The 12,775-nt window shown below is 42.1% G+C and overlaps 1 protein-coding gene across 8 annotated transcripts in view; it reads left to right on the top strand.

Moving 5' to 3' along the window:
• kirrel3b (kirre like nephrin family adhesion molecule 3b) overlaps positions 1 to 10,843 on the top strand; it is a 183,960-nt gene extending 173,117 nt beyond the window's left edge. For 2 of the 8 annotated variants that reach the window (XM_033631553.2, XM_033631549.2), the window contains 6 exons: positions 1,459 to 1,669; positions 3,162 to 3,269; positions 3,767 to 3,850; positions 4,160 to 4,275; positions 4,970 to 5,056; positions 9,788 to 10,843. In XM_033631553.2, the coding sequence (XP_033487444.1) occupies positions 1,459 to 1,669; positions 3,162 to 3,269; positions 3,767 to 3,850; positions 4,160 to 4,275; positions 4,970 to 5,056; positions 9,788 to 10,249 (1,068 nt within the window). In that variant the 3' untranslated portion in view covers positions 10,250 to 10,843. The remainder of the gene's footprint in view (positions 1 to 1,458; positions 1,670 to 3,161; positions 3,270 to 3,766; positions 3,851 to 4,159; positions 4,276 to 4,969; positions 5,057 to 9,787) is intronic. The other 6 variants (XM_033631551.2, XM_033631552.2, XM_033631550.2 and 3 more) reach the window with 6 other exon arrangements.
• The last annotated feature ends 1,932 nt before the right edge of the window (positions 10,844 to 12,775 follow it).

Below are 12,775 nucleotides of genomic sequence, written 5' to 3'. Positions count from 1 at the left end.
AATCATCCAACATATAGGTGAAATCAAATAATGATTGCAGGTTAGCACCATCCCATTAAACACCTCCCAATGAACGCAATCACACACTGAAGGGAGGATTCACCGATAAACACTGGGTAGTTGTGCATTTGCTTGGTAAGCTTTAATACTACTGCAGGTGTCTTGTTCCATCACTGCCATAACATATGGTAGTTGTTATCAGGTTAAGAGTTGAACATGTTTCTATTCTTCTAGTCACCGACTGTATTAGATAGCTTGTTAGCCTTTAACATATGAGCAAGCTTCCTGGCTGTGGCTTTTCAACTGTGCAAACATAGATTCCATTGTCAACATGTGTGTTTTGTATTGTGTGTAGGCCTCCTTAATGCCTATGTATATATGTCTTACTTAAAGTCTTTAAGAGTCTACAGTCATGCTATCAGCTCTGTGACTGTACGTTCAAACCAGAAGCTTCCAAAGAGGCAAAGTCTCTCATGGACGCAGTATGTCATCCCATTCACACCAAGCCAGGAAGACTTGCATGCTACGTCGCAACATTACCCTGCAATTCTCTCCTCTATTACTAACATTACACACTTTAAAACTCACCAGACCAACCAACTACCTCTGCAACGCGGTCCCAAGCCTCATTCTTTTTATTTTGGTTTCTGTAACCGAACAGCGACACATTATAAAGGGCTGAGTGGGCGCCAACTCAAGTAATCAACTTCTCGATATCCATTGTCGGAACAAGTGTGCTGTAGGACCCAAAACTACATACATACATCTGGTTGTTGCTGAACCGCATCAGAGCTCATTACCATAAAGTTAAACAGGTTTTAACTCCCCTCCGGACCCGCTCCGGTCACTTTGGTCGCCCAAGACACGTGGCTGATGACCAGGTCGCCCAAATCCCCCAAGTCGCCAGGCTCTCATTGAAAATTAATGACTTCCGCCGTTTTGGAAGCTCTGGACGCTGTTGGTTTGAACGTACAGTTAGGCTTTACGTAGGCACAGCAATGCTTTGAGCTAAATGCTAATGCCACTATGGTAACAAGTTCCCAATAAAAATGCTAATGTTTGCACATTAGCGCACAAGCACATCATTTGATTGGTCATGAACTGAACTTGCAAATTAAAACTTCCACCTGCTGGTGGTGCTAGATGAAAAGTTAGGAAGTATTAAAATGTATCCTGAAATGGGGCATGAATGTCAAACCAAATTTCATGGCATTCCATCCAATAGTTGATAATATATTTCCCTAAAAAAAACAGAAATGTCACCCTAGTGGTAGTGCTAGAGGAAAGGTCAGGGGATCACCAATGCATATTCATTTGCTGTGTCTCCTTCTTTCCCAACTTGTACAATGAGAAATATAAACAATACATGAACACATGCGATAAAACACTGCTCTACATTGCTGCTAATGCTAAAAATCTCATACACAATACATCTGTTTATCCTCTGTCTTTTCTCAGGCTTGGTCATGGAAGGAAACCGTGTTGGAGTCTGGGACATCTGGCCGCTACACCGTGGAGACCGTCACCACAGAAGAGGGAGTAATCTCCACACTGACCATGAGTAACATCGTCCCAGCTGACTTCCAGACCATCTACAACTGCACCGCGTGGAACAGCTTTGGCTCGGACACCGAGATCATACGCCTTAAGGAACAAGGTGGGAGCCAAGGTTCGACAGGTTCCACCTTCCTCTTCTTCGAATCACGTGACTGTGGTTTTCTAGATATTGATGGATGGTAGACGAGAACCAAGCTGTAGAGTTTCGTGTGCATCACTGTGGTTGTGCCTGCCCTGTGACTCTAAGCCTGTGACTGTACAGTGATTGTTAGTATGTTCATGTGCAAATGTGTTTTTGCGTACATGTGTAAGTATGCATGAGGCGTGATTTCATAATGCATTGGTCATCTATGAATCATGTTGATACACAAAAACAATTAAGACACGTGGACACATAGATTTTAGTACATTATATAGCCATTTTTAACTTTGATACAGCAGTTATATACACATAAACAACATTTCGATATATATTCTATTTGAAAAAAGTTTTTAAAAATTTTATCAACTTGAAACCAAAGATGAAAACACAAAGCTAGACTGCGTGGGCTAAATTCTGAAATGTCTGATGTACAGTTAATGTGCTGATGACACTGATGAATTCCTAACAAATGAGTCTGGTAATCTGAACTCGTGACCTTTAGCATAAACTGCATGCTGAACATAAAATGCGCTGCGCGTCCTGCTTTCTCGATGTAAAAGAGCGACTTACAACACCCCCTGTTTCTATTGATTAAAAGAATGAATCCTTTCTATCTGTTGACCTTTTCCCCTCTACGGTAGGGGAAGCAGTGTTTTCTATCCACTTATCGCAAATGATAAATTATAAGCTGCTTATGTGAAAGTGACATTGATCAATGAAGACATTAAATAGGCTTTAATGGTGTAGGAAGAGCACTTGGTTGTTTTGCATTTGTTTAAAATGCGAGAAGGTCATAAACGTGGGCTGGTAACTCAGGTCATTAAAGTGTGCTTTAATGAGAACCTTTAATGTTGGAGCGGCATATAGATGCAGGTTTAATCTCTTCCTAGTCGCAAATGCACTATAACATCCTTGCAGAAACACACAAACATGATTATGCCTAAACTAATGCACACAGCCTCGCGCTCTACTCAATGAAAATAAAAGCCCTGGGTGAAAGGCTTCTATTAGGCTAAATGAGTGTAAATTAAAAGTTATTAGACAGTAGGATAATGAGACAATATTAGTTGGGAAAATCTTTACCCACCCCGATAACAAAAGGTTTGGTAATAACTTTTCGTTTTCAGTACACAACTTTTTTTTCTTTCTTCTTTTTTTCCTTTGGCACTGTGTCTGTGTATTTTTATTTCCTAGCCTTGTGCCTCAGGGATAATGTCAAAGTCACTTAGAGGGATGAAATATAGCATATCTCCTCTTAGTTCCTGTTTGCTGCAGAGACAGAAAAGAGGCAGAGCAGAGGAGAACTGGCGCATGTATGTGCCAGACAGAGAAAAGTGGCCTCTACATTATACCTGCTTGCTGTTCTGTACTCTCCGTCATGTGCCCTATATTGAATTTGACGCACATTTGAGATGTTTGTCGTGTGTTATTGTAGGACATTTCTCTTTGTTGCTCTCTGCAGAATCTCTCCCAGTGGCGGTGATCATCGGCATTGCTGTGGGAGCTTTTGTGGCCCTCATTGTCCTCATGGGCACCATTGGAGCGTTCTGTTGCACCCGCTCCCAGAGAAGTACGTCTCCTCTTCCACTGTTACATCCATTGAAGCATGCATGCCAAAGTACTGTATCGCCCCCAGGCACCCCAGAAAAAAATGTCCATCTATGCGGATGCAGATATTGTTTTCATTCATCTGCTTGCAGGAGTTTGGTTGTCTGCAGGTTTCTTAAAAATGGAGAATCTATTTAAAAAAAAAAAAAAAAAAAAAAACAAGATTACATTGCCAGCTGCTGCAAGAAATTTTCTGACACAAGATAAATTGCTGGAACACTGTTTGTGATGGACATCTTTTTGTGGTGCAGAGATAGCCAGATTGTAATAAGGGCTCATTTCATGCAATCTCAGTTTGGCTGCATTCGCTTTTGAGGCTATTTACATCCTGCGCTATGTTCACTGCCACCCACCCATGTACCAAGTGACTCAGGTTAGAGACAGTCAGCCACTGTCTCTATCCAAGAACCAATTTGTGCTACTGGTCCCTTCAGCATGTCTATTGTCTGTATACTACAGAGGAAGCGCACCTGGTTATGCCCTCACTGCCCGTCTCCATCTGTGCTCACCAGAGAGAACTTGCAAGCAAAATTAAGACAGAAAGTAAGACTTTGTTATATGACAGTATCATCAGCATTGTCCCGAACAGAATGAGCCATCCGTGGAAAGGCTGTGTGAGATTGCATATGTATGCAGAAAAAAAGATAATCTTGTGTTGGCAGGAAACAAATGATTAATAATGATTTGTATTGTTTTTCGGGAAATTGGGGGAGCTCTCACAAACCAAACCCAGGGATCTTTGCTAAATTCTGTAATACTGCAAACTGCACTGGGGGGAAATTATAATGTCAACAAATACAGGATGGTGTTTATCCAGCTTATTGAGATATATGTGTCATCTGTTTCTGCCAGATCTGAAAGGAGTGGTGTCGGCGAAAAATGACATCCGGGTGGAGATTGTGCACAAAGACCACAACGCGGCGCGAGAAAACGAAGAACACACCTCCATGAAACAACTGATGGTGAGTGTGAGTGTCGCAACATACTACTTTTCCATTTCTCAACATCTCAACTATGTTTTTTATGTTTAAATTTGTTGTCTTTCTTAAAATAATGAATGCTATTGTCATTGCTATTTCCCATGCAATATGTTATGTTTGAGTAATGGAAGAACAGAAAGGCGTTTAGATGTGCTGTAGTCAAGGCATAGGGTCTATATTTATCAATATGTTGCCAAGTCCTATGAGCGGAACAGGCCCCAGTACATTGTAACTATGCAGATGCTGATGCATACTGGGTAATCCTACAGTGGGTGTACTTCTGTATCTACATGCCTCCTAGACACACAAAGAACTGTTTCCTCTTTGGAACTGTACCAGTGTTTTGGTTATCATGCAGTTTGCTCCAGGGCTGGGCTATTTGCAGTGTGAGGTTTTACATTTTCTTTCAGAAATTCTTAATACAGTCAGCACTTGATGTTAGTGCAGGGAAATGAGCTTAGCTACCTTACAAATATGCATTTTGTTGAGATAAATAAAAGATATTCACGGATACATTATTAATGGTCCCTGCCAGCCCTGAGTGAAGGTGAAACATGTCTGACTGATAATAAAAGAGGAGAACAAGTGATGAAAGTGAAATCCTTCCATCTCAAAACATCTTTTTACTCTGAGTGGAAGAGTTTCGGAAACTACACAGACTCTTTTCTTGATTCCTTTGCAGGTTGAACGAGGAGAGTTCCAGCAGGAGTCTGTTCTGAAGCAGCTGGAGGTATTACAAGAGGAAGAGAAGGAGTATCAGCACATTAAGGTACAACTCGTGAACAACGACCACACAGGGGCGGGTAAAACGTGGTGAGAGAGAACGCCTTTGGGGTAGAGGGTGGTCTTTAACTCTGGTACCAAAATAGCAGAAAAGCATTAATCCCCCTCTTGCTACACATGATTTTCCAAGGATAAATCCAGAGGCAAAATGACTCAAGTTGGGGGTATAATTTTTATTAATTAGTCTCTCATCAAAGGTGGTTCAAGAAATCAGAGGCTGGTTGGCCCTTAAGCTGTTTTTTAAGTTACTTAAAGTGTTACTTATACCATAAAGATGGGATTCGGATGTTTTAAAGCACATATAGGACTGGGGAAAGTGTTGAGTGTTTATAAGGTGCACTGATTTTGCTCTCAGCAGCATTTGTAACCCATTTAGTGATTTAGTAGTCAATACTGAATTTGGAAAATACTTTTCTTTTTTAAAAATCTTCTTCGGCACACTTTAAAGCATCATTCTGTTTCCATTAATGTGTCTGTCAAATCAAAACCACTGGGACCTGCAGATAAACTTGTGAACCTCTCCAGTCTATTAAGAACAGCCTGAGTATCTCGCCCAGGAAAGTTTAGTTTGTTTCACCTTTAATAACAATACATACAGCTCTTTTTGGTCCTAGGGTTGTAATATCAGGGCAGAGACATTACTTGCTTTCTTGCAACATTACTGTTAGATACTCAGGTTCCCCTACTCCATCCCAGAGTATACACTGTTACCATGCTCTTTCTTTTTTGATTTTGGTAGACTCAATCTACACTTGTATCAAAGTATCAAAACATCCATTCGTTCATTTTCCTTAACCGCTAATCCTGTCGGGGGTTAAGGGCTGACATTGGGTGAGAGGCGGGGTACACCCTGAACGGGTCGCCAGACTATCACAGGGCTGACACATAAGCCCTTTTTAATTAGGAATTGTGCAAATTTGCAGGAAAGCCCAATCAGTCTTCTTTCAGCATTGGCTGTATAAAAACAAAATCGGGAGTGCAGCAAAATGCCGCCTGCCTACTTTGTTTATACAGAATGCGCCTTTTTCGGGGCAATGGGGGCGTAAGCAAGTAACAACGTGTAGCTCAGCGTGTGACGTAAACAGTGACGTGGGAGGGAAGCCGCAGCTGCTCAGTCCTTCGGCGATTCTCTCATAAATCCCCGTCCCCGTCATCTGACGGTTAATGGCCTCTTTGTTTGCTAGGACAAGGAGGGCGCGCAATTCCTTGTCTCCCCAGTTGCTCATCTTTACAGTGTCTGTCAGGTTTGCTTTTCCCTCTTGCTACTAGCTGCTCATTCCTACTATCAGCTGTTTCCTGTTTATCCACCGCTTTAGTGGCTCGCAGGTGCGGTGTCATCAACAGCTCCTCCCGCAAGTCATCAACAGCCCCTCCCGTGGCGGAAGGGCGCCTCGTAATTTTTAAACCAAAACGGTTCCGCCAATATGTCTACCCTACGAGGCGGAAAATTGGGCACCTCGGATCAACTCGCCAATCCGGCTCTGTGTGTCTAAATGCTCGCAGCTTGCCGGCAAAACAGCCCAACATTCGCCGAAAATCTGGCAGTGTAAAAGGGGCTATAGAGACAGACAACCATTCACGCTCACATTCACACCTACAGCCAATTTAGAGTCACCAATTAACCTGCATGTCTTTGGACTGTGGGAGGAAGCTGGAGTACCTGGAGAAAACCCACGCTGACATGGGGAGAACATGCAAACTCCACACAAGAGGGCTCCCCCACCCTGGGGTTCAAACCCCCTACCCTGAGTTTGGACCAGGAACCCTCTTGCTGTGAGACGACAATGCTTATAACACACACTGAAATTTTATGGGATTGTAATTTGATTGTAAAAGCTAAGCTAAATTTAGGATAAACTCTGGCAATGTGTCATTTACCATCCTGAGGAAATTCAATAAGACGCTCATCATGTTATCTAAATCACACCGTATCTAATATACTGACCCACTGTGTTACACCAGATGATGTAATCTTTACAACCAGCTGCAGCTAAAGTACTCATTTTGATTACATCACCGCTAGATGGGCAGTGTCACAATCAAAATGTGAAAAAGAATGAGTAAACACAGTGTGAGTCACAGCCCAGTTTCGACCCCTCTGGTGGCAGGTAACAAAAGACAATAATGCTATTTTTAGAAACTTGATATATGAGTCTGACCCAATGTGCTCAATCCGCTGTTTGATCAATGACATCCACTCCATGTGTTCGTCCCTTAATATCAAAAGTCCTGCTCCATAAACCTTTTGGAGCCTGTATGCAGGCCAGTTCTGTGCATATGAAAAAAATACTAAAATGTCAGCGTGGTCAGATCCGACCAAATGTGTCTTATTCAGCGCAGCCAGGATTCAATGAATGTAATAAAAAAGGACTTTAGAGCTATTTATAGCCGTCCGCCCATTTACATGGCAGTGAATGGATCAGTCTGTTCAGACGACGAGGCGCTTTGCTTTCAGTTCTCCTATCGCACATGAAAGCACTTTACCACTTGTAACTCTTGCAATAAATGATCCGCACGCAGTTTGGCAGATTGTTACAGATTCATGTTTAAAGCCCTTTTTCACTCCCTGAGAGGCTAACTTCAAGTGAAGGACACCTTTCCCTTCTATGTGTGTTTTATTCTACTGTAGTAAAGCCACCTGCAAAATCATAATTACAAGGTTTCATTCAAATTAGTCAATTATTCTTTGCTTGTAGCTGTTACACCACTATATTCTGTATACTGTCTTATTTCCAGTCCAACTGTCAAGAGCAGAAAAATAAAATACTTGAGAGTTTTTTGTACTCTGTTGTCTGTCTTTAAAGGTCCAGTGTGTAAGATTTAGTTGGATTTAGTGGCATCTAGCAGTGAGAACGGCAGAGTGCAACCAGCTTAAGCTTATCCTGGTTGGGATCCTTCAATGCTCATTGTTTTGGGAGGTTTTTACCAAGAGCCGAATTATCCACAGAGCTCTCCTCCTCTCTAAAACAAACAGACCCGGTGATTTTAAGTGACGAAACACTGATAAAACTCACCTTTTTCTCGGATAACGTAAGATCCTGATGTTCAGGAGGTCTTTATAAAGAGCCAAATTATCCATAGGAGTCTCATCCTATGGATAAGACAAACAGACTGGATGATTTAAACCAGAAAAAACACTGAATAAATTGGTTTTGCGTTAGAAAATAGATGTTTTTCCGAAATTGCTTGTCATGGAGGGGCTGCCAACTTCAAATGGTGCTATCTAGAGCCAGTGTTTGGTTTGTCCAATCTGGGCTACTGTAGAAACATCTTCATGGATGAGGACCGGCTCCCTATGTAGATATAAACAGCTCATTCTAAGGTGACAAAAACAGAATGATTATTATTTTCAGGTGATTATACACCAAAGGAAACATTTTATCATACTCCATTTCTGCCAGTATATCCCTCTAAATCCTGCACACTGCTTTTAAATCTTTTAGAAATACAGCGGAGCAGCAATTTGTTTCCACATCCTGCCCTTATGCAAGATAAATTCTCAATATTTATGAGCAAGTTTCTGTTGAATTTATTCAAAAGTGTGGTGAAAGTGTTTACTATACCTTAAGAAGAACTCTGTTGTAGTTTTTCATGTAAATGCATCGGTAAATCAAGCACAGCACATTATCTCAGCAGGTGTTTCTTCCACCTATGACCTGCATTCTTGTCAACATGACTGTCGATGGCTGTGGATGTAGAATAGGATGAAGATGCATTCTCATGCTGCAGTTTATATTTAACAAAGATGATATCATTCTGACCCTGTATGGGTGATATAGGTGATGTGCGTTGAGATTCTGCAGCACACTGGTGCTTATCACACATTCTGACCTGTTCATTAGTCCCTTTGTCCAAACGGATGTTGGCGTTGGCTCTCTGGAGTGCGCTTCTGTTGTGTTTGCCTGCTTACCTGCTCCCCCTGGGGCCAGATTTTTTTTTGATCCTAGTTAATGACAGCGTGCACAAGGCGAGAGCACAGGGGGGACTGAACAAGAGATGAAGGCCAGGCGCAAACAATCTCCCTGTCTGCTGTCTGATAATGACAAGCATAACGAGAATCCTCTCAGGTTGTCTCTCTCATTTCCCCATTATAAGCATTCTTCCTTTGGGATTTGCCACCATGCTCACTAGGCTTGACATTCACATACATTCACAAGAGGACATAAAAACACACACACACACACACACTAATGCCCTAACTGGACCCTTAGCAACAGCACGGTGCCTGCCGCTGAGCAGACAAACAAGTGGCACAGCTGTAGCCTCAGAAGCTATTTCAGTGCAAACATGAAATCACAGACACTACAATCCATTTAGGTCCAATTAAAGCTGGTATGTTAGTGAACTTTGCAGTGACACGTTGGATGCCAAACTATGAATCATCAAGGCCTGCTTAATTAGCAAGAAACACGATTTTAAGGTTAGCGTGGGGGCTGACTAAATCCTAGCACTAAGCTTCGCCACTGTTTTCTATTTCTTTCTCATGATGAACACGGCAGCCTGTTTTCTTATTTATTCAAAATCTGAAAGGTAATTACTGCCAGTTTGACCTTGGCTCCAGTTGTGTTTTGAGAAAATGAAATGTAAAGGCATATAAAAAAGGCAGTGGTTTAGTTTCCCCCTTTTCTCCAATATTGATTTGCTATTACGTAAAGCTTAGGAAAAAAAATTGATCATAATCGTGATAATAATCTTTCTTTCCTGTGTTTTTCAATAGGATCCTACAAATGGCTACTACAGTGTCAATACCTTTAAGGAGCATCACACGCCCACCATGGCTGGGAATCAGTCCACCGAGGTGAGGAACCCCACCAACACAGGTACCCTGGGCAAACAGCGGGTACCAACGGGCATGTCCTTCACCAACATCTACTCCACTCTGGGAGCAGGTCCCAACCGTCTCTATGACTACAGCCAACGCTTCGTGCTGGGCATGGGCAGCAGCTCTATTGAGCTGTGTGAGCGGGAGTTCCAGCGCGGCTCGCTCAGCGACTCCAGCTCTTTTATTGACACGCAGTGTGACAGCAGCGTCAGCAGCTACAGTAAGCCGGACGGCTACGTGCAGTTCGATAAAGACAGCAAGGCGTCAGCCTCCTCCTCCTCCCACTATTCCCAGTCCTCCTCGCAGAACTCAGACCTCACCCGGCCACTCCAGAAGCGCATGCAGACCCACGTCTGACCACCAGGGGAGGGAGAGCGTTTGAACGGGGTGTAACAAGCAGCCAGGATTGTAAAACTGTGACAGAATCAGCTCCGAGGAGCCCCTTAAGTAACGTTGTTACTGTTTTCTCTGGACACCGGGAGATGCAGGGGCTGGTTGGCTTTAATACACCATGTGACTTGTTCAGACTTCTCAGTGTCCCAAAAAGTGGATCAAGAAGCCTTATATTTCCCTCATGCTTAACTCATCAACCACCTCCTTTTTTAGCCCATCATCAGAACTGTGCCACAGAGAGGTTATTTGCCAACACAGAGACAACACAATTTTGGAATATGAATATTCAACACTTAGTTTCGGCAGTGGAATTGGGCAGGAATACTACAAAGGCTTTGTGTGACAATCAGAAACCCCGGCAAAGACCATTTTTTGCCTTTTGAAGATTGTCATTCAGAAAAACTGAGACTGTTGTTACAAGTGTTGAAACACTCAGCACGAACGTCACGATAATGAGTGCGAGCCCATGTCCTGCTGCTCCCTTGTAGTTTGAAGCACAAAAATGAATGTGCATGTGGTTTTTAGTTGTTAAAGCAATAACTCTTTCCTCTCCCCACCTTCCTTTTCAAACACTGTATGTTAAGCTCGGCTTGTTGAAACTTGTCCCCTGTGTGGGTGGAAGAAAACTTTCTCCATGTGCCCACAGACGTCTCAAACGTTTAAAAGAGCGACTGTTTTTCTCTCCGCAGCAGTATCTGGGCCACAGAGCTGGGCAGATAAAGAGGGGCTGAGATCTCATTTTAAATCCCTGAGTCATTATTTTACTGTGACACAAAAAGAATATCAGTGTACATACGTGACTGTAATTTCTTTTTCTAGCATCTAATTTCCCTCACGGAGGACTCTAAATGAGACATGAGCGCCTCTTCTTGTCCATATCTACTTTGCCTTGAGGGTCTGTTTGATCTGTGTCAATACAAACTTTGACTAAGCGAGATAGACATACACTATCAGCTCTTCTGTTGATGGGGAGCTGCATCCTCCACGGTGTTACCACACCAAATCCAGCTCCGAGGCATGTGGCAGGAAAGCCCACAAACTGCAACATGTGTTGTACTTGTGAGTTTCTCCTGCAAACGCCGCAGATCGTCAGCCATATACTTGAGGGTACCTGTTGAATGAAATGTAAACATTATATTTTAGCTGAGCTTCTTATTGTGTGGTTATCCCATTGCTATTGTCAATATCATTGTTGACACTGGAGCTTAGTGCACCCTGACTGTATACCTACCTATGATCGTGCCGGTCATCAAGGGACATGAAGAACAAATTTAGAAAATGTGTTTTATTTTGCTCTTTGCTGTTCATGTGTTTGGCTACTGTGGAGCTGATGGTGTCACACTGACTCTTTTCAAGTGCATCCTTTTTTTTATTTTGTTCTGTTCTGCACTGTATGTGACATATATGAAATTGGATTTATTGTTTAATCACTGACACTGTATTTGTTTTAGTTGAGAGTAGAGACAGTAGTGATTTAACTCGCAGCTACACAATTGCTCATACTTCACTGAAGATTTCAGAGTGAGCCTGTCGTCAAGAGTGTCGTAGTCATTCATTGTGCAAAGTGATGACTGGAGAGTGTTGCTTTTTTTGCAGTACTAAACACTGGGAATCTTAATGCAGATTTGTGCGTGGTGCAGATACTGTAAAGCAAATGAGCAAAAATCTTTTATCTTAATTCTATCCTGGATCCGACCACACACCTCACTGTGTCAAGTAAGATTTGGACCTCTAAATAAGATGTTAAGGTTGTGAACAAAACCCATTGTTGTCTACTTAAGTTGTATTAAAGCAGGCCCTTTGATAAGGCAGTAAACACAGATCATTTCTGTAACAGCCACAGTTACATCATACATTACATCACATTTGATTTCAGCCATCAAAAGCCTCATATGTCTTTTAAGGTTCTGTCCCAGACATACCTTTATAGAATCAGCTTGCTTGTTATTTGATCAGTTCTTTGAAGGGTAAAGAGGAGTTTCTGGGAAATAACAGCAGATTGCTGTAAAACAAGTCTGAAAACAGTGGCTCTCAATGTCAATGTCACTTCTGTTTTGTCAAATCAAACTAAAATGTAACAGAAAGTCTACTAGGTTACAATATATATCTTATCTAATTAGGTAGGGTTTTTTAGTATCTTCCGCAGCGGAGCAGTCAATCGGGATGAAGTGAGGCTGAAACAACCTATGAAAAAAAACAAGCACGGCGTTTCAAACAAAAGCAAGTTGTTGTTGTAAGCACTTTACATTTGATTATATTCAGGGCATTTGAATGGGGTTTTCCACTTGAGTGGCAGCGGTTTGGACTCTAATTTTACAAATGGATTGGCGCCCATTGTACAGCTTAAGACAAAAAGCTCTGTTTCAACGCTGATAATCCAGCTTGGCACTTAGCAGACTGTATATAAATCTCTAATGCTGTCTTTCTCTGTATATAATTTTTTTCCCCTGGCTTTTCTTTCTTTTTCTCAGTCAGATTTCACCATATTAG

Source organism: Epinephelus lanceolatus, chromosome 4 (genome assembly GCF_041903045.1).
Source record: "Epinephelus lanceolatus isolate andai-2023 chromosome 4, ASM4190304v1, whole genome shotgun sequence".
Lineage (NCBI taxonomy): Eukaryota > Metazoa > Chordata > Actinopteri > Perciformes > Serranidae > Epinephelus > Epinephelus lanceolatus.
Note: the sequence above shows the minus strand (reverse complement) of the source record. Positions and strands in the feature narration are given on the sequence as shown.